The sequence below is a fragment of the Mastigoproctus giganteus genome, chromosome 8 (assembly GCF_048544385.1).
Source record: "Mastigoproctus giganteus isolate SK-2022 chromosome 8, ASM4854438v1, whole genome shotgun sequence".
NCBI lineage: Eukaryota > Metazoa > Arthropoda > Arachnida > Uropygi > Thelyphonidae > Mastigoproctus > Mastigoproctus giganteus.
In genome coordinates this window covers 56036533-56057317 of record NC_143582.1, presented here as the reverse complement: position 1 = coordinate 56057317, position 20785 = coordinate 56036533, and the positions used below count along the sequence as shown (strand labels likewise).

At 37.4% G+C, this 20785-nt stretch overlaps 1 protein-coding gene across 1 annotated transcript in view; it reads left to right on the top strand.

Annotated features, from left to right (window-relative positions):
- Positions 1 to 20785, top strand: part of Rab39 (RAS oncogene family member Rab39) — a 59707-nt gene that overhangs the window by 8915 nt on the left and 30007 nt on the right. The window contains exon 2 of the mRNA XM_090379369.1: positions 16067 to 16208. Within this exon, the coding sequence (XP_090235495.1) occupies positions 16067 to 16208 (142 nt within the window). The remainder of the gene's footprint in view (positions 1 to 16066; positions 16209 to 20785) is intronic.

Here is a 20785-nt window from a genome sequence, read left to right as displayed (position 1 = left end):
TTTTAAATAGGAGGCGCCTCCGTAGCCAGGTGGGCAGGAGCAGCAGCAGTGCGTAGCACATGCTTCTTGATTAGACTGGGGTTCGAGCCCGTGACCACCGCATATCCCCGGTAATCTCCAGTGCTGCGGTCTCCTGCCCCAATTAAATGGCATGCTCTCCCAATTAAGCGAAGTAAACCCTGGCTATTTTCTCGATTGGTTTCTGTTTTTTAAGATTTGCCCCAAATAAACGGCTATCCCGATTAACCGGTGGCCCAAATAACCGGAATCCACTGTACTTAATTTTTTTTTTTTAGTTTAAAATTTTAAGAGTAGCGATTATTTTTTGATTTCACTACAATACAGTACTACAGTACACAGATGCAAAAAAAAACGAAAAATGAAAAATCAAATTAGGATTCTATGCCTATGATAATCTTAGGGGGGGGGGGTATGTGAGAACCTTGCCAAACTTCCAACCTCGGCCAAAAAAAGGTTAAGAACCACTGAACTATGAGATTGTAGCAATTAGATCTTTTATGTCAGAAATTATGGATATAATCATAGTTCAACTTAACTATAATTCAGCTCTGTCGCAACCGATAGGTGCCTCCATAGCCAGGTGGGCAGGAGCAGCAGTGCGTAGCACACGCTTCTTGATTAGACTGCAGTTTGAGCCTGTGACCACCAAATACGGAGGATGCAGAAAGGTCAGGGAATGACCACCGCATATCCCCGGAGCAATATGGTCTTAGTTGCTAATGCTCCTAAAAACCAAACAACAACACTGCAACCTATAACATTTGAATTTTCCCTGTTTTAAAAATTCTGCAACATACTTTGATAAATCTCCACCATGGGCTGGTTGAGAGCAAGAAATGAGCATACTTACTGATATATCTTAAACAAGATATTAATCTAAGCCACCTGATGAAGCCCTTCACTTAATCTCTGATAAGCTGAAACTTACAGCAAAGGAAATGGTCTCAAAATGAATTCATCTCACTTCAAGAACCAAGCCATGCTTCAGCAGAAATATGAAGGAAGCCTCTAGATGAAACCAGAAAGCATATAAATGATAGAAAGAGACCTATCACACTAATTATCAGTACTGATAAAGAATACTGATTATGTAAAAAAGAAAGCATGGTTTTTAAGAACAAAAAGAGAAATGCATCAAAAATGAATTCAGAAAAGACTGAAGCCATATAAATGGATCCTTGTAAATCAAATTTAGAGATAACAGTTGAAAAAGAAGTATTTTGAGATACACGATACCCAAACATTCCATCATACCTCCAAAAATTTCTTTTAAATAGGAGGCGCCTCCGTAGCCAGGTGGGCAGGAGCAGCAGCAGTGCGTAGCACATGCTTCTTGATTAGACTGGGGTTCGAGCCCGTGACCACCGCATATCCCCGGAGCACTATGGCCTTAGTTGTTAATGCTCCTAAAAACCAAATAACAAACAACAACATTTTAAATAGGAAAACACCAAAAGGGATTATCTTAGTTGCAGAGTTCTAAAGAATATGATTAACTATCTTTCCAACAAATCTTCTGTTGGGCTGGATGGCTTTTCTCTGTTAGCATTAGCATTAGTAGTGGCATATGATGCAAGAAAGCAAGCTTATATTGCATCATCCAAAAAAAAAAAAAAAAAAAAAAACTTCCCATTTCGCCTATCTATTTGCTTGAGAAATTTGTCCAGTTCTTCTTTGAATCTATTTACGCTATCAATTTCCACAACAGATGGAACTTTGTTCCAGCAATCAACCACTCACTGGCTAAAGGCAAATTTCCACACATCTATTCTACAACTGTCTTTCCTCAATTTGAATTTAATCCCCCTCAAGTGTGCAATCAGAGCAAGAAGAATCCCATCAGCATTAAGCTTGCTCAAACCATTCAAAGCCTTATCATTTCCCCTGTTCATCATGTCCCTCAATGTTGGCATCTGTATATGGTGAGGCGACCTCCCATCGATGGTGCTGGTCTTCCAGATTAGCATCAGTAGGATCCAGCACCCACAGCCTATGTTGCAGGTTAACACCATGGTTTGTTTGCTGTGTGCAGTAACCTATGGAAACTTGCAAAGGAGATCCTGTGGGTTTAGGGCACAGCTTCATTACACCACTTTGACCTCTGCTTCAATAATATGTGTGGTCCCAGAATGCTTCATACAGGTTCAGTCAGCTAGTGGGTTTTCCTGTAAGAGTCAGCCATATCAGTGCTATGTTCCAGTGTTCTCCCAAGGACCTATCGAACGGGTGCACCACCCGGTGAATTTAACTGACCACCCGGTGATTAAAATCGCCCGGTTGTCAGTTAAAGTTAAGTGATTTTTGCAGTACCTGTGGTACTGCTCACCAATCTCAATCAATAATAATTTTTGCTCTGGATCGCTTAAGACACATTTATAAATAACAGAAAATTTTATAATATTGCGAAGTATTACACTTCCCCACCCGGCTACTTCATAATGCCACCTGGCTGGCAAAATTTGCTGGGGAGAACTATTGTATTCCTATCCTCATAGTCCAAGGGACAGGATTTAGGCTGGCAGAGATGTGGGTAGGGTATCTGGGTAGCCTGCCATCCCACTCCCAAGTGCATTTATTGCCTGCTGGGTAATAGGCATCCCCTTGGGCTCTGTGGCAGGTGGGGAGCCTGGACACTGAATCACAATAAAATCTTCATGGACCACGAACCATCTTCATGAATGCTTGAGAACAGGACTATTATTGTTCACAATAGCAATCGACACTACACCAGAACTATTACAGCTGGAGTTCCATGTGGTGGGGTCCTCTCTGGTATCTTGTTCTCAGCTATTCTTCTGCCTTTCATGACGGGCCGAGCTGATATTGTCACCTTCGCTGATGATACAAAGCTGTTCACTGCTATCAACCCTGGAGACACCACTGACTACACAAATGCCTTAATCCTTCAGAAAATCCAAAATCTTGAGGCCTTCTCTCTGGTTTCGGCCTCACATCAATCCCAAGAAATCAAAACAGTTGACTTTCTCGCTCAAACGGAACCCAACAAAGATGCAACCCAATCTAAGCAGATCCCCAATTTCTACTGTTCATCAACACACTGATCCGGGCGTTATATTTGACCAGAAGCTCTCCTTTCTACGCACATAGACCACCTGCAAATAATGTTCTGTCGACTCCGGTGGATGCTTAAGCAACAGCTTATGCATGTCCATGACCAGGCTGTTGGGTGCAGATATATTAAGACATGTCTATTTGGCCATGCTTTATGGCACAGAAGTCTGGATCTCAACTGCCACAATGCATCTGAGACAGATTTTCGCGGGCTAATTTTGGCTACTGAAGTGGGCCATATGGAAATTTTGGCTTTCCCCTGCACCAAGGACCACCCAGATGGCAGCAGCTCTAAACATCAGACATCTTTCCGTCGTTGTCCATGAGAGAAGACTCATTTTTGCTGTAAAAATGGTTGGCATCATTTCGGAACCAGGCTTCTGGGCTAACTGCGGATGGAGAATCTCAGTACCAAGCCTTAGGGATCAATCGAGTCCTTTAGGCCACCCCAAACCAGTTAAAGTTATCCGAGTAGTTCTTACCCATGCAAATGCTGCAGTTCAATCATGCCTTGGACAGCGACCTCAACAAGTTTGCAGTTGATAAAAAATATAGGCAGAATTTACGCCATCAACTTCCTTCTCAGGACTACGGCATAGGACATTAGAACCTGCTCCTTGGAGAATAATTTAACTTGATAACCTGCTGTTGTGTATATATTTTCATATGTAAATTTATAATTTTTTTCTCCAATGTTTAATCCCACACCTGTATAATTAGCAATATATTGTTTTTTTTCTCCTATCTCATCCTTGTTTATTACATTGCATTATGAAGTATTGTGTACGGTGTGTGCAATAAAGAGTTCTTCTCTGTGTAAACAAGATTATCATAAACTTTATAGAACCTAATGTTAGTATGAGTATTAAAATGGCATAATGATGAAAGGAAGCAAACTTATTCATATATGCTAAAAAAAAACACCTCATATTATTATCATTATCAAAGAGTGCCTATCCAATTCTTCCTTACTACCCTTGCAGGCAGTTTATTCCAATATTCTACAGCATGCTGCCCAAGGAAAATGATATATGATCCTAGTTTATTCTACTGTTCCTCTCTGAGATTTTATAGCTGCAACCCTAGTTCTGTTTCACTTACCAGTGAGAATGTTCCTCTTGCATTTATTATATTAAGGTGTCTAGTTTCTAAGCTATGCAGACCATATCTTCTAAACTGTTCTGCTTAGTACTCTACTCTTCACTAATTTAGTTGCCATACTTTGCACCTTCTCTAGATGTGGTCTCCAGACCTGGATACAATATTCTAAGTGTAATCTACCATCATCTTATAGAAAAGGATAATATCTTCCTTCTCCTCTTCTCTACTTGAAAAATTTTGATAAATCATAGAACATTGTGCTTTTTTTTCACCTGTTTATACTACATGTTGAAATTAATGTCATTCTGTGTTGTTATCCCTAGCTCTTTCTCACCCTGAACGTCCTTTAATTCCTTTCCCAGTCTGTACACTAGGCTTGGGTTTCTGTTCTCGTCAAGTGGAAGTGCAATACACTTCCACTTGATAGTGTTAAACTTTAGCCACCATTTTTCATACCATAATTACAATTGGCCCAAATCCTTTTGAAACCACATAGCCTAGTTCCAGAACCAAGCTATGTTGCTTTAAACAACCTTTAAATGTATCTGAAGTTGTAAGCAGACTTTGACAGCTCTCCCAATATTCCTTCATCATTATCATTTAGGAAGATAAACAAGGTAATTCTATGCACTTGAGCCCTGTTTGTTTCTTGCATCTTGCATACAGTTGGTTCTTGCATTCAGTTACTTTATAACCTTGTCATAGTAATTTACTAAATTTTCCAGTCAGGATCTTTTCTTCAAGAAACCACATCAAGATCCACTTAGGATGTTCCCCTTGTGAAGATGGTCAGCTGTATAGCATCTTTAACCATAAACTCCATAATCTTACCCCTACAGAAGTCAACCTCACTGGTCTGTAAGTGACTATCACTTCTTTAGCTCCTTTCTTATGCACTGGGAAAATATGACACTTCTGCAGTCCAAAGAAATAATCCCTGCTTTTTATCTCATTAGGATTACTAATGGTTAGATGTACTCACTTGCTGCCTTTTTCAATATAATTCTGTGCACACCATCCACCCCTTCAGCTTTACAATCTCCTCAGCCTCAGTAGCTTTTAAGATAAGCACTTCTCTGATATCATTATATATCACTTATTTTGCAGCAGTTCAACTCAATTTTGTTATTTCTTGTATTACTAATGTGGTTTCAGTAGTATAGATCGTTGCAAAATACCTGTTCAGCTGACATTTCAGCTAGATTATTAATCTAGCTGAAACTAGATTGATCTTGTACAGGACCTTTTTAAATTATACTCTGCTTTTTGGCATTCATATACGAATAGAATTTTTCCCTGATCTCAACTTGCTTCAATGATTTTTCATGCTCATCTTTTGTAAGTCTTACCTATGGGTTTTATTGCATATTTGTTTATAATTATTATGGATAGCAATGTTACACAGCCTGTAACTCTCCCACAATTTTTTTCTTTTGCTCAGTTGTCTTTCTGCTCTCTTGGCATCCTTTTTTTTTTTTTTTTTTTTGGTACTCCTCAAGTGGAAAAAATGTGTTTATATCCTTCAGAATGAATCCTTTAAATATCAAAAAACATATAGTAATAGCTATATAGCATCGTAAGTCTTCTTTCTGTAATTAAAGCCCTGACCTATTTGATACTTTACAGTCACCTCCTGCTATCACTTCCTGAACAGTCACATTTTTGATACAAACAGTATCAAACAATACCAAGAATCTAAACAACATTCTTGATGAGAACTAGGTCAAGGATATTTGACTCCCCCCCTGCTTTCTCTAGTGTTGAAATAAATGGCAGTCATCAAACAACTACTCCCAATGTGTGTTTACTGCATGTCTATGATTTCATTCTATAACTAAAATCACATGTAATGATACCTTTGCTTTTGCTTGACCATTCAGGTTGCCTAAAGAGATTTTTATTGTATTTTTCGGAACCGCTTTGCCTATAACACATCTTGCTGACATCTTTCCTTTACCCAATTGTGTAAAACAGTCAGAAATGTATAAGGTGGGAGCCTGTTTAGAACACCTGACTCTCTTTAAAAATTACAGCTGTGAGTTACACGCTCCGAAAAAGCAATAAGTGTTTGCCTTTTTATTTACATAATTGTTATTTTATATTGTGCTTAATACGTAGTCTTATAGTTATGCTGATTATTTTTATTTTAATTTAGATAAAGAGTTTTTGTGGATTACTACTTAATATACATAAAACCGTTATTTCGTTCGAATCTTGCAGCCATTGTTTTTGTATATAGTGGTAGGGAATTAAAATTTTTAATTGAGGTAACTAGGTAGCTCTAACGTATAATTACACAGAGTAATATGCTTCACTGTTCCTATTAGATAGTGTAGTACTGACATTTAATTAATTTAATTTATTGATCTTATTAATTTAAAATAGCATGCCCCAAACTAGAGCAGCAAAGCAACGGGCACAAAGTGGTAGGAGTGCTGTGACTCAGGGGAGAACTGAGGGGGGCGATTCTCCAACACATCACAGCCTAAAAAAATGTGCAACTTGTGAAATGTTTGCCGAACTCACTGGAACGGAACATGATATTGCCACGGGGGATGTCTTTGTGTGTGCGCGATGTAAGGAAATCAGGCGACAACTCAGCATTGTTATGGGCCTATATGAGAGTTTGAAGGACAGGTTGGATGCCCTCGAAGAATCTAAATTAAGGGGCCCATCAAGCTCTCAGCTGCCCACATCAACGCCAGAGCTTGCACTTGGTCATCACGCAACACAGCGGCAACCCCCCAAGGCAGAATGCGCTGGTCCCACAGGAACTAGTAGTTGTTGGTGACTCTATTGTCAGGGAAAGGGGGAACATGCTTTGTAAAAAGGATAGGTGGAACTGGACCAGGGTATGTCTGCCTGGGGCAAAGGTTGATGACGTTGTAGAGCGGATATCATCTTTTAAGGGCACAAAAGGTGATATAGTTGTACACGTTGGCACTAATGATATTAAGAGTAGGAGACCGGCAGAATTACTTAACAAGTACAGGTCACTGTTGAACAAAAGCCGAGAATTAGAGTTGAATTTGAAAGTGTCTGCAATTCTGCCCAGACACGATAGGATGGAGTATATGATGAGAGCCTTGTCGATCAATTCGGCCCTGGAAAGATTGTGCAAGGCTCAAGGGATACAATTTTTTTCAGCCTGGTCTGTACTTGTTAACAGGAGAGACTGCTTCTACAGGGATGGGATACACCTAAATAGAAAGGGTGCGAGAATATTTGCTGATGCTATCGAGGCAGTGTTAGGTGGGTCGGGAAACTGATATCTTGGGGGGATACAAGGACTAATAGTTTAACATTAGCCGCAGGCAGAGATGAAGGTGATTCTTGCACAACTTCTATTAGAATAAGTAGGGACCTGGAGCGAGGGGTGTTGGGGGTTTCAGGTACAGATGGCAGTCAGCGTGAAATAGGTGGGTATATGGGATGTGTTAGGGTAACTAGGAAGAGGAGCATGTATACCAATGCTAGAAGTATAGTAAATAATTTTGAAGAATTTGAAGTGTTGGTCAAGACATCAAAGGTGGATATTGTTGGGATAGCAGAGACGTGGTGTCACACAGATATAAGGAATGCAGAACTGGAATTTTGGAAGTACAATGTGTACAGAAAGGATAGACAGGATAGAAAGTGAGGAGGTGTTATGCTGTTAATTAAGAAAAACATAAAATCAAAAGAAGTGCACCCAGTAGATATAGATGAACAGTGCACTGTTGAGTCAGTTTGGTGTGAGATAAGCACTGCGAAAGCAAAAATAAGAGTAGGATTGTGTTATAGGCCTAATGACTCGAATGAGTACAATGAACAATTGTACAGAGAAAGAGAGTGGGCTAGTAAATCAGAATGTCTTATAATGGGGGATTGTAACTTCCCAGATATTGACTGGAACTTCTGGGTTGGTCACTCACACACTAGTCAGACTTTTGTGGATTTATTGGATGATTGTTTTCTGCAACAGCATGTTTGAGAGGCAACCAGAGAGAGTAATACTCTTGATCTGGTTATCAGCAGTGATCGTTCATGTATTAAGAATTTTCAGATAAAGGAACCGCTATGTGGCAGTGATCACAGTGTACTGATGTGGCATTTACTTAAAGATTTAATTACCATCAGGGGTAAAGGAAAGGGTTTTTGCTTCTGTAAAGGTGAGTACAGTGGTCTCAGAAAGTTTTTAAATTCTGTACAGTGGGATCAACTGACGATGTTACCAACAGTAAATTCTAAGTGGGAAGCATTCAAGGAATTAATCGTGGATGCTACTAAAAGTTTCATACCTATTAAGAAATATTGTTCAAGGTTTAGGCCTAAATGGTTATCTAATGAACTAATGAGACTCGTAACAGAGAAGAAAAATGCATGGGGATGCATATAAATTATCAAGCAACTCAGAAGCCTATGGCAGATATAAGCAAGTCTGTAATCAGGTCACAAACGAGGTTAGGCAGACGAAGGCAGATTACGAGAAATCCTTGGCAAAAGATGCTAAGAAAAACAGCAAGGATTTCTTTACTTATATAAACTCTAAAAGGAAGGGAATGAATCTGATTGGTCCACTTGACATCGATGGTTTGACTCTTGATGATTCTGCTCAGATTGCAAACAAACTGAATATTTTGCATCTACATTCACACATGAGGAATTATTAAGGTTTGAAAATGGCAGAAGGTTATCAAATTGTAGCAAGATACTTAATGATTCTGTAATTACTGAGAGCAAAGTGGAGGAGAAATTGTTGAAGTTAAACATAAGAAAAGCACCTGGGGTGGATGGGATCTATCCAGTTATATTAAAGGAGGTGGCTAAGCAACTAAGCAAACCCTTAGCCATAATTATGAGAGCATCTTTGGACTCAGAGGAGGTTCCCACGGACTGGAGATGTGCAAATGTATTCCCAATTCACAAAGGGGGATTGAAGGGTGACACGAGTAATTACAGACCAGTTAGTTTAACTTCTGTTCCTGGTAAAATAATGGAGTCACTGGTTAAAGATGCATTGCAGGATCATCTAGACAAGACTGCAGCAATAATTCAGACACAGCATGGGTTTGTTAAGGGAAAGTCTTGTCTGACAAATATGATAGGATATTATGATGTGGTTACAAAGGAATTGGATGCAAAAAATAATTTTGATATCATATATTTGGATTTCAGGAAAGCTTTTGACACTGTTGCGCATGGAAGACTGTTGTTCAAATTGGAGCAGAATGGTATTAAGGGTAAGTTGCTACAATGGATAAAAGGATGGTTAAGTGGGAGAAGACAGAGGGTGGTAATCAATGGGTGCTGTTCTTCGTGGACTAATGTTATTAGTGAAGTCCCACATTGTTCGGTGTTGGGTCCACTGTTGTTTTGTATATTTATCAATGATATTGATGAAGGTATATCAGGCTTAACGTTGAAGTTTGCAGATGATACAAGGTTGGCAGGATTGTTAACGACAGTAATAGCAGAGTGCTACTGCAACAGGATCTAGATAATTTGGGCAGATGGGCTAAGAAGTGGCAACTGAAGTTTAACCTTGACAAATGCAAAGTACTACATATGGGTAGAAGTAACCCCAGAGAAACGTACCAACTGTGTGGTACTACACTTAAGGTAGTAGAAAATGAAAAAGACGTGGGAGTAATTGTGCAGTCAGATATGAAATTTTCTGAGCAATGCAGACAGGCTGCCCAGGCAGGTCATGGGGTTTTGTCAATGATATATAGGAATTTTGCTAGTAGGGAAAAGGAGGTGATTGTCCCTGTGTATAAAGCAATGGTCAGGCCATGCCTTGAGTACTGCGTACAGGTCTGGAGGCCTCATTTTAGGAAGGATGTAGATTTACTGGAGTGTGTACAGAGAAGGGCAACAAGATTGGTGAGGGGAATGAAGGGATCCTCTTACCAAGAGAGGCTTAAGTTCTGCAAATTGCAGTGGCTGGAGACTAGGCACCTGTGTGGTGATCTGATTGAGGTGTATAAGGCCTTGAATGGGTTGAGCACGCTGAATTCTGATGGGACCCTTCCACTTGTTTAGATTACAAACCTAAGGGGGCATAAATTTAAATTAAGAAAGGACAGATGTAGAATAGATGTGCGGAAATTTTCCTTTAGCCAGCGGGTGGTTAATTTCTGGAACAAACTTCCATCTGTCATTGTGGAAGTTGATAGCTTGAATAAATTTAAGGAGGAACTGGACAGGCATTTCACAGGAATGGTGTGATTTTTTTTTTTTTTTTGGCTGATGCTGCATAAGCTCATACACTTGCTTTCTTGCATCACATGCCACTACTACTACTACCACCTTTATGCTCAGATATGATTAAAGGCCTTAGAAATGTCAAGCGCAACTGTTTGAGTTTCAGCAAACCTTTCTATTGAATTTGCCCAAAGATGAGTAACATATCACCTGTGGATCAACACTGATGGAATCCATATTGATAATCAACCAAACTATATAGTTTGAGTTGTCAGTTGATATATTTTTCCATTACTTTGGAAAGAATACAGGTAAATGTAATGGGGCATTAATTAGATGAGAGAGAGAGAGCAAGAAGGAGAGAGATTTGTCACCATCCATTTTTTAGGATATGGATGGATATGACCAGATTTCCAAGCATAAGGAAAAACACCAGTGAAATAAGAAAGTATAAAAAGGTGACACAGAACAGGAGCAGGTTTTAAGAATAAGTGGAGAAATGTCATCAGAGCCCGGAGCTTTCTTGAGCTGAAGATTGTTAGAATTCTTCTATGATCCTTCTGCTGAAAGATCACAGGAGGCATTGAGTGTAATTTTCTGGGTATGGATTTAAATTGCTCAAGTCTAGAAGATTCTGAATAAAGACATGAAAATCACACTGCATTGGCTATGTAGTAGAATGTCACTCTTATATGGCAGTGTACATTTGATTGCTAGAGATAACATGATCAGCTTGTGTAGTTATTTATCAAGGTTTTTCTTTGTGGCACGTAACTGCTGATGACTGATGTGTCTGATTCATTGTCTCTTTCCATGTATATCGAAATACAGGATATGCTCCAGTATTACAAATGCTTTTGTTATTTTGCTTGTACCCTGGTATCTCTGTATCACTGCTGTTGTTTGTAAAGACTATACTGGTCTTCTGTATTCATTTGGAGTCTAATTTGTTTCTCTTAAATAATTATAATTTACATTTGTTGTAAAGAATATTGTTAATATTTCCTTACTATGCACATGTCATTGTCAAGCACAGTATTGTTTAATTTTTATATGATTTATACATCTCTCTATACATTAAAAAAGTTTTCCTCCTGGTGTATTTATTTGACCGTGAGAATGCTGCTTGGTGGGGTAGCCAATGGGAGAAGAGGGATGCAGGTCATTTGGTACAAGTGGACAGGCCAATTACGTAACTACAAATGCACAGGTAAATAATTACATAGGTTATTTCCTGATTGTGTTAATTAGTATGTTAGCAAATCAAACATCACAGATTCCAGACACCTGCGAAACGCACTGGTCGATATCTAATCAGGAAATGACCTATGCACGAAGATTGGAAAGCGAAGCGAGCAGGAGATAAAGACCCCTAGTATTTTTTGTAAAAAAAAAAAACTTTCTATTAAAGATTATGCTGATGATGATCATCATTAGTCATTTTCAATCCACTGCAGGATGAAGGCCTTTCCATTTCCTTCTGTTTTGTGCAATGGCCATCCATTTACTACCCACAAACTCATGAATTTCATCTATCCATTTCCACCGTTGTCTTCCAGGTTTTCTTCTCCTCTTGGGTACCATTCTGTTATTTTCTTAGTCCATCTGTCATCATGTCTTCGAGATATGTGTCCTGCCCAAGGCCATTTTAGTTCTTTAGTTTTGATAAGAATGTCCTTTACTTGAGTTTGTTGCTTAATCCATGTGTTTTTCTTCTTATCTAACAGTGTGATTCCCAATATAATTCGTTCCATTCTTCCATTCTCAGCTTCTTTTCCATTCTTTTGGTGAGTGCCCAAGTTTCACTTCCATAAGTCATGGTGGGGAGTATACATTGGTTCATTATTTTATGTTTCAGACAAACTGGGATATTGCTCTTCAGTATGTGACTATATTTCCTGAATGCTATCCATCCAAAATTTATCCTTCTCTTGACTTCTAGCCATTTATCATTATTACAGCTAATAACTTGTCCAGATAAGTTATTAGCTGTAGTGATATGACTCTACCCTTTCAATTACTGCTCCTTCAATCATTATGTCCCTTTCTGTGGCATACTTGTTCATTATTACTTTTCTTTTAGCCATATTCATCTTTAGTCCAAAATCCTTACTAACTGTGCATAACTGATTAAGAATTTCTTCTAATTCTTTGGGATCGTGGCTTATGACCACAATGTCATCTGCAAATTGTAAATGGTTTAGGTACTTTCCATTCACATTGACTCCTTTCTGCGACCAGTCTAATCTTCTGAAAGCTTCCTCAAGAGCAGCAGTAAACAGCTTCGAGATATTGTGTCTCGTTGTCAAATTTGGTCAGCCTTTCGTCTTTTGAGTTTCAGTTTTCAGTTTTGTTCAGTGCCGTGTGAAGTGCACATTGTCTTCTTGTAAACATTTAACTTTAAAAGATAAAGTCGAACTCATTAATGTGTATGATCTGCAAAAAAATAGTGTTCGCAATCTCGCTGCAAAATTCAAAATCGGGAAGACGCAGGTAAGTGATATCCTAAAGGAAAAAAATGAACTGCTCAAACAATTTTGGCAACACGGAAATGATCAGGTTCAAAAATCATTCCCAAAAACTGTTGGACTTCAAATTGACAATGTTACGTATGAGTGGTTTTGTTGCGCACGTGCTAAAAAAATTCCCATTAACGAGACTATTATTAGGGAAAAGGCTTTGGAGGTTGCGAAATCTATGGGAGTAAATGAGTTCAAAGCTTCTGTGGGATGGCTAGACAAGTTCAAAACTCGGCATAAAATTTCTTGGAAAACTGTAAATGGTGAAGGTGGATCTGTTGATACTGGGGTTGTAACAGAGTGGACCGTTAAATTGGAAGATTTATGTTGTGATTTTGAAGCTAAGGATATTTACAACTGTGACGAAACAGGGTTGTTTTTTAACGCTCTTCCTGAAAAAACAATGAGTCTAAAAAACGAAAAGTGCCAGGGCGGAAAAATTTCTAAGGAACGCTTGACTGTACTATTGTGAACAAATATGCTGGGAGACTTTGAACAACCTCTTGTTGTAGGAAAACCACAAAATTCTCGTTGTTTCAAGGGCATAAAGTTGAATCTTTTGAATGTTGACTGGAAGTCTAATAAAAAAGCGTGGATGACACGAGATATCATGAGCGAATGGATAAGTCACTTTAACCAAAACACGATTCGTCAAAAAAAAAAAATTATTCTTTTCATGGATAATGCTTCATCTCACCCGCACATTGAATTGTCCAACATTCAAATTGTTTGTCTGCCACCAAACACATCTGCAGAGTATCAGCCCTTGGATCAAGAGATACTAAAAAATTTTAAACTTCACTACAGAAAACGTGTTTGAAGACATCTCATTGCAAACATGAACGATGTAACACGTGCGAGTGACCTTGCAAAGAAAATCAGCATCCTAGATGCGATTCAATGGATTTCCTCTTCAGTAAACGCAATTAGAAAACAAACTGTCGTGAACTGTTTTGTAAAGTCTGGCTTCTCAAACGCAAAAATTTAAGTTGTGAACAGCAATGTGGAGCACCAAGAAGGACAAGAACTTCAACATCTATTGATAATGTAAGATACTTCAGCTACAAGTAACCCTGGCTACAAAGATATAGACTCGAACCTCACTACAGAAGATGGTGCTCTAGATATCAACGACATTATCATCGATATTATTCAAGAAGTTCCTCATGAGGATGAAGAAATGGAAGGAGGTCATTCTGTCGAAAAACATATTAACGACGAACCACCGATGAAAATAAAAAGAAGCACTCATACAAATCAATCGTTTAAAAATGTTTTTTACCGCTGAAGAAGGTACTGAAGGACTTTCGATGGTTTCTTCACTCCAAACAAATGTTGAAAACAAAATTATCAGCCGGAAGAAGGTGCAGAAGAAAATAAGTGATTACTGTATGTATTTTTCTTAAGATAAAGTCATAATATGCATAGCACAATTGTATGTATATTATTTACAAAAATATTATGCAAAATCTGTATATAATTTAATTTAATTTTACATTAAACGTTTAACGATTTTTCTTTATCTCTTGTGTATGTAATTGTATATTATTTACAAAAATATTGTTCAAAATCTGTATATATTTTAATTTAATTTTACATTAAACATTTAACGATTTTTCTTTCTTTCTTTTTTTTTTTCTCCCTCAGACTTCTTGTTAACGGGCACTTCTCTCTAACGGACAAATTTTCGTTCCCCATGGCTGTCCGTTAAAGGGAAGTTTCACTGTACCTGTTCCCCTCTAAGCCCCTGATGATATGAGGGGAAATTCAAAAAGTTGTATTCTAACATACATTCTTGTGAATGTGATTAATCAGTATTTTTTCTGCATATACATCTTGTACATCACTGTACCAGATCTCTGTTTAATAGATCCAGCCTTCCTTTTTTTTTTTTTTTTTCTTTTCTTTTTTTTTTTTTTTTTTTTGGAATGGGATTTTGTGAACTAAGGAGTAAAAAATTTTCAAAATGGAATAAAAAGAACTACGGGTGGTAATAAAAAAAATGCATCTTTGAAAAGAATGTCCCCACAGGAGGTTCATACTGATATGGTGCAAACACATTGAGAGACAGGTCTCCTGCATATTCCACAACTGTGGAATATGCAGGAGACGTGGATCCATCACTTTGATCCAGAGATTGAAAAACAAAGTCAAATGTGGAAGCATCCAAAACTGTAAAAGGTGTCTTGCACCTTCACAATGCCCAAGTCACACCTCCCAGACTGTGATGACTGTAGGATTTCAGTTGCTTCAGCACCAATCCTGTTCTTCAAATGTTGCCCCTAGTGACTTTTATTTGTTCCCAAAGGTTTAATGTTATACTCAATATATAAGGAATTGCTGGTATTGTACCCATCCACCCCCATTAAATGGACATATTTAAAATTTTATAAATTTTCTGTATTTATGTTGATCTAGCAGAAAAAATTAACTTGTTGATAAGGATTGATATCCTTAACAAACATTATTTGTTGTAAATATATTGAAGATAATAAAATTGTATTTTAATTATATTGTATTATTATGATCATTATTGTTATTGAAATAATAATTACTTATGAAGCTTACTGATTTGCTTAATATTCTAAGTTCAGTAAGAGCTTGGTAAAACTCTTACCCAACTCAGAATATTAAGCAAATGTTTATAACAAATTCTTAATTCATTTTTATTTCTTGTAAGTTACAGTTGATCTTTTTCAATTTTAAATGTCATGATTTCTTGTTTTGGTAATTTTTACAATATATTGTTATTAAAGTTTTGATCACTTTTGAGGTAACTAAGTGACTACTTTTTTAATCAGAATTCATTTAGTAGCCATTACAAAATTCAGTGAATTACTTATGGTATCCTTTTTTGCTGTCAAGTGGAAGTTTACAGTGTGAATGGATAAGAAAAGGAGAGAGAAAATAGAAGCTTATTTAATACTTATCGTTATACTTTTTTAACGGAGGCACATGCTTCTGATGAGGAGTAAGCACTGAAATGTTGCACATATCCGTATCCACAGTAATTGTCCACAGATGAGGTGATTTTAATGCTGAAAATAAATTTAAATTTAATTATCTTTTTTGAAACTTACTAGTTGTTATTGACATTAATCTTGCCTTAAACTGAGGTATGTTTATAAGAACTAAACCATGATTTTTTTTTTTCCTTCTGATTTTAGATCAATTACAAGATCCTACTACCGTAATTCTGTTGGCGCCTTACTTGTGTATGATATAACTCGTCGTTCAAGCTTTGAACATCTAGTTGATTGGTTATTTGAAGCTAGACATCATATTGAACCTCAAAGAGCAGTTTTTCAGGTAAGTTTACACATTTCTGTAACATTGGTTCTAATAGCAACTTTAAAACTTCTTAAAAAATCTTTTAATGTTTTTTTATCTATCACATAGGAAGCTAATTGAAAAGGAAGAGCTGGTTTAAGATATTAATAAAAATTGTAATATTTTTATCCCCCATTGCTTGTGTAGTATCTGAGAGAGAGAGAGAGAGAGAGAGAGAGAGAGAGAGAGAGAGAGAGAGAGAGAGAGAGAGACAGTCATTTCTAATTTTTTTTTTTTTTTTTTTTTTGCCCCTTTAGAATTTGGGAGGGGTATTGTAGCCTCCCATTTACCTTTTGCCACCTGTTGTCTCTGATTGATGATACGATATTTTCTGTTTTGTTTAGATACAGTAAAATCTTGATTTTTGGGACAAAAAAGTAGCTGACACCAGAGTATATTCCAATTGTTCATGAAATAGAGGAAACTGGGAAGTCATGAGCAAGCACCTAGTCTGATTATGGATAAACTCACTATCATATCATTAATGCTCATCTGTCTGTCCCCTATTTATTTATTATAATTTCACTTACAGTGTATCATCATAGCCATAAGAAAACTGTGAAAACAGAAGTTGTTTGCATCCGAGCATTGTACAGAAATTAAAGCCATAGGAGAAATTAGACTTGGTATGTCTCTTTCCCCCTCATCTGTGAAGAATATGGCATGAAAAAATAAACTGGAACAGATATTGTGGAAAACAAAGTTAAGCTTAAATGACTGTACACTATCTCACAGAAGGACAAACTTTTCCTTCACAATGAGTTGCATTCTTATTGCAATACTTTCAAATAAATGACAGCTCCCATTTCTTAATGACTGTAGAAAATCTAAAAGCGATTAATACTTTAATTATGAACAAACACAATTCCAAGATTTGTATTGTTAAATGTAATGGTCTTTATGCTCACAGCAGAAAAAAACTTTGCCTTCACGAGTTGAAATAGTATTGTAACTCATTGTGAAGGCAAAGTTTTTATTACTATTAATTTAATTTTATTTTTTTTCTATTTCTTTTACTATTATTTTACTATTTGCTTATGTTCCTATTACTTTCAATTAAGAGAACACAGACAGTCGTACTCCATTAGTTAATGCAGTTTCGTTATTTTTGAGAGGAATCTCAAAAATAACGAATAAAAAATAAAAATAATGAACAAAAAATCTCACAGGTGCACTTCCAGCACTACAGAATTATAGAGCTTTTGTTTGTATAGTATTAATATATAAATTTTCCATTTATACTCCGGGATGATAACATGGTCAGAGGAGTTCACGAGAGGGAGAGAATACAAGAAACAGCACCATTTTTGATAGTCTTGGACTTGAACCCCGTGTGTGCCTATGCACCCTCATGCTTGACCACTCGGCTACGGAGATGGCCAGAAGTGCTTCAACAGTTAGCAATAGAAAGCATATGAAATAAGCAACGAGTATTAATCTCAAATGTGCAGTTTATAAGTGGTTTCTACAATAGCACTTAACTGGCAAAGGTGTTGCATAGTACCGGAGTGAATTCAGTGGTAGGAAGCTAGCTGAATGCCAGATTCAGAAGGTTCACCAACCAGTACCTTAACTTTTAACTTTTCTAATTCTGATTCTGAATAGTTTTTCTAGGCAGTTCTATTCAGTCACAATAAGTTATCTTTGCTGACTATGTATCAACCAGTAAAGTCAAAGTAAATAAAATCTTTGTTTATTGTTTAACTTTATTTCAGTATTTCTAATACATATACAGTAAAATCCGGATAAAAAATTCCTGCAAAAGAAGTTTTCATTTGTATTAGGTTTGGTTTCTTAAGTCCCAATTTCAACTCTATAAGTTGTAATGTATTATTTTCCCGCTTAAGAAGTTTCCCGGGTAAAAAGTTTTTCCGCTTAAAATGTTCATGATAAGGAATACACAGAGTATTATTATAATGACATTTTCCCACTTAATACGTTTTTTTTAAATATAGAAATTATTTATTTTTAATATTAAACAATATAAACATTTGATAATCGAACAAGTTAGTGCCAAGCATAATTTTAGTTCATAGTAAACCACTGAAGTAGGGGAAATGGCATCATTTTGAAATACAGGGTGTGGTGCTATCAACCAAGAATAAGTAACATTAGTCTTCTCTATTGGCGAAGCGTTGCTTATTGGAGGTAGTGCAACATCAGGGCAACTTGTGAAGGCATTAACAATATGAGATGAGATATAATAGAAACAATGCCATTTCAGTGGTTTACTACAAACTAACATGATGCTTAGCACTAACTTGTTCAATTAGTGAATTTTCCTTAGTCTGAGGCTTTGAGCTCTAAAACCTTTTTAGTATAAACATTTTGATATAATGAAAGTGACATATTGCAATTGTTTTCATTGATATCCATAATTGGATGTGTTGACCACGTTAAGAGTTAAGTTCTGATGGTTGTGAACAGTTCTGAATTACTTAGTGGACTGTTGCTCTGTCTTATTGTAATTGTAACCTTTTAAGGTGTTTTGAAACTCCCAGTGAGCTCATTCTTCCAACTTGGTAATGAGTTTAATGAATAGAATGTTAAGCAATTAGAAATGCTTATTTTAAAAATGTTTCCCATAGGCAGAGTAAAATATTTATAAATTCTGAAATAGTACTTAAAAATCATCTTTAACTTATGTATATGTGTATCTTTTCTTTTCCTTTTTTTTTTTTTTTTGTGTGTGTGTAATTAATATTTCATACCCTTGGGTCATGAACATTGCCATATTACTCCCTTCTAAGAAGTTTTCCCATGTAAGAAGTTGTAAACCTCCAGTCCCTTGAAAAATGCTTCTTATATGGGTTCTACTGATATGTATAATAACTAAGTAAATAAATAAAGAATGTAAAAGGATTGGAGTGAAAAAGAAATATTAAATATTATGGACCAGGGACACTGCTTAGGCAAATGAACCCTACTTTCATAGTGTATAAATAGTGATATATTGAAAGTGTGAAGGAGAAGGTTGTTACTATTGAGTCTACGGTATACACGAGAAGTTAAAAAGTTGGAAATCGAGAATTAAGAGATGAGGTAACACAACTATAAAGAACTAGAAGAAATGAATAAGAAATGAGGTAAAATAAAAATAACATAAATTGAAATAAAATAAGATAACATTGCCATATTACTCATAATTTCAATGTCTTCGTCAGAGGTCATCTGTCGAAATTACGAGAAAGAGGGCAATATGTAGGGCTCTGTTTCTGACATGGTTTGTATGCTCGGGAACATGTGCTATGAAAAGAGTTTGAATTAAGCGGCAAAAATAGGGCCGAATAAGGTATGCCAATAATTATATGTAGAGCATATTATATATACACCGATGAGCCAAACATTATGACCACCTACCTAATGTGATGTTGGTCCTTCACATGCAGCGAAAATAGCTCGTACACAGCGAGGCATAGACGCTACAAGATTTCTAAATGTGTCTTGTGATATCTCGTACCAGCAGATCCTTTAACTCTTGTAAAGTCCATGATTGAGATGCTGCAGATCAGAGCTGCTGTTTCAACACAAACCACAGATCCTCGATGGGATTGATGTCTAGGGAATTTGGAGGCCAGTGCAATACCTGGAAGTCTTCCTCATGTTCCACGAACCAGTCTCTAACAATCCAGGCAGTGTGGCATGGTGCATTATCCTGCTGAAAGACGGCACCGCCAGAGGGGAAGACCATTGCCATGAAAGGGTGTACCTGGTTAGCAATGATGTTTAGGTAGGTGGTAGACATCAGAGTGCCCAGCACATGGATGACTGGACCCAGGGTATCCCATCAGAACACTGCCCAAAGCATAATACTGCCACCACCGGCTTGGTTTCATCCCACAGTGCATCCAGGCACCATCACTTCCCCGGGTAAACGACACAAACATACCCAGCCGTCCACATTGTGCAACAGGAAATGTGATTCATCGGACCAGACGACCTTCTTCTAGTCACTCAAGGTCCAGTTTTGATGCTCGTGTGCCCATTGTAGGCGCTGTCACCAGTGAACCGTCGTTACCATGGGCACTCGGCGTGGCCTGTGGCTGCGCAGCCTCATTTTCAGCAGGGTTTGATGTACCGTGTGTTGTGTGACACATTACTCCCGTCACCAGCATTCCAATTACCTGCGAGTTGCACATGAATGTCCTTCTGTTGCCATGTACCATCTGGGAACGCCTTCGAGCATAGATAAGCCATGGTCATCCAACACCTCGGCAGCGGTTTGTGGGTTTCCCCTCCTCGGACCACTTTTGGTAGGTACTAACCACGGTTGACCGTGAACACCCCACCAGCCGTGCCGTTTCGGATATGCTCTGACCCAGTCATCTGGCCTTTGTCAAACTCGCTTAAGTCCGCTACCTTTCTTATCTGAGGAACAAGAGTAACACTGATTAAAGGAGCTCAGTATCAGGTGTTTTTAATACCATGTCCCAACCTGCACATATGTGTCATAGTTCACCTGCAGTTGCTTCGATTTGCATAACGACTCGCTGGTCATAATGTTTTTGCTCGTCAGTGTATATGCTTATTTAATTATTAATTAATAATTATATGTA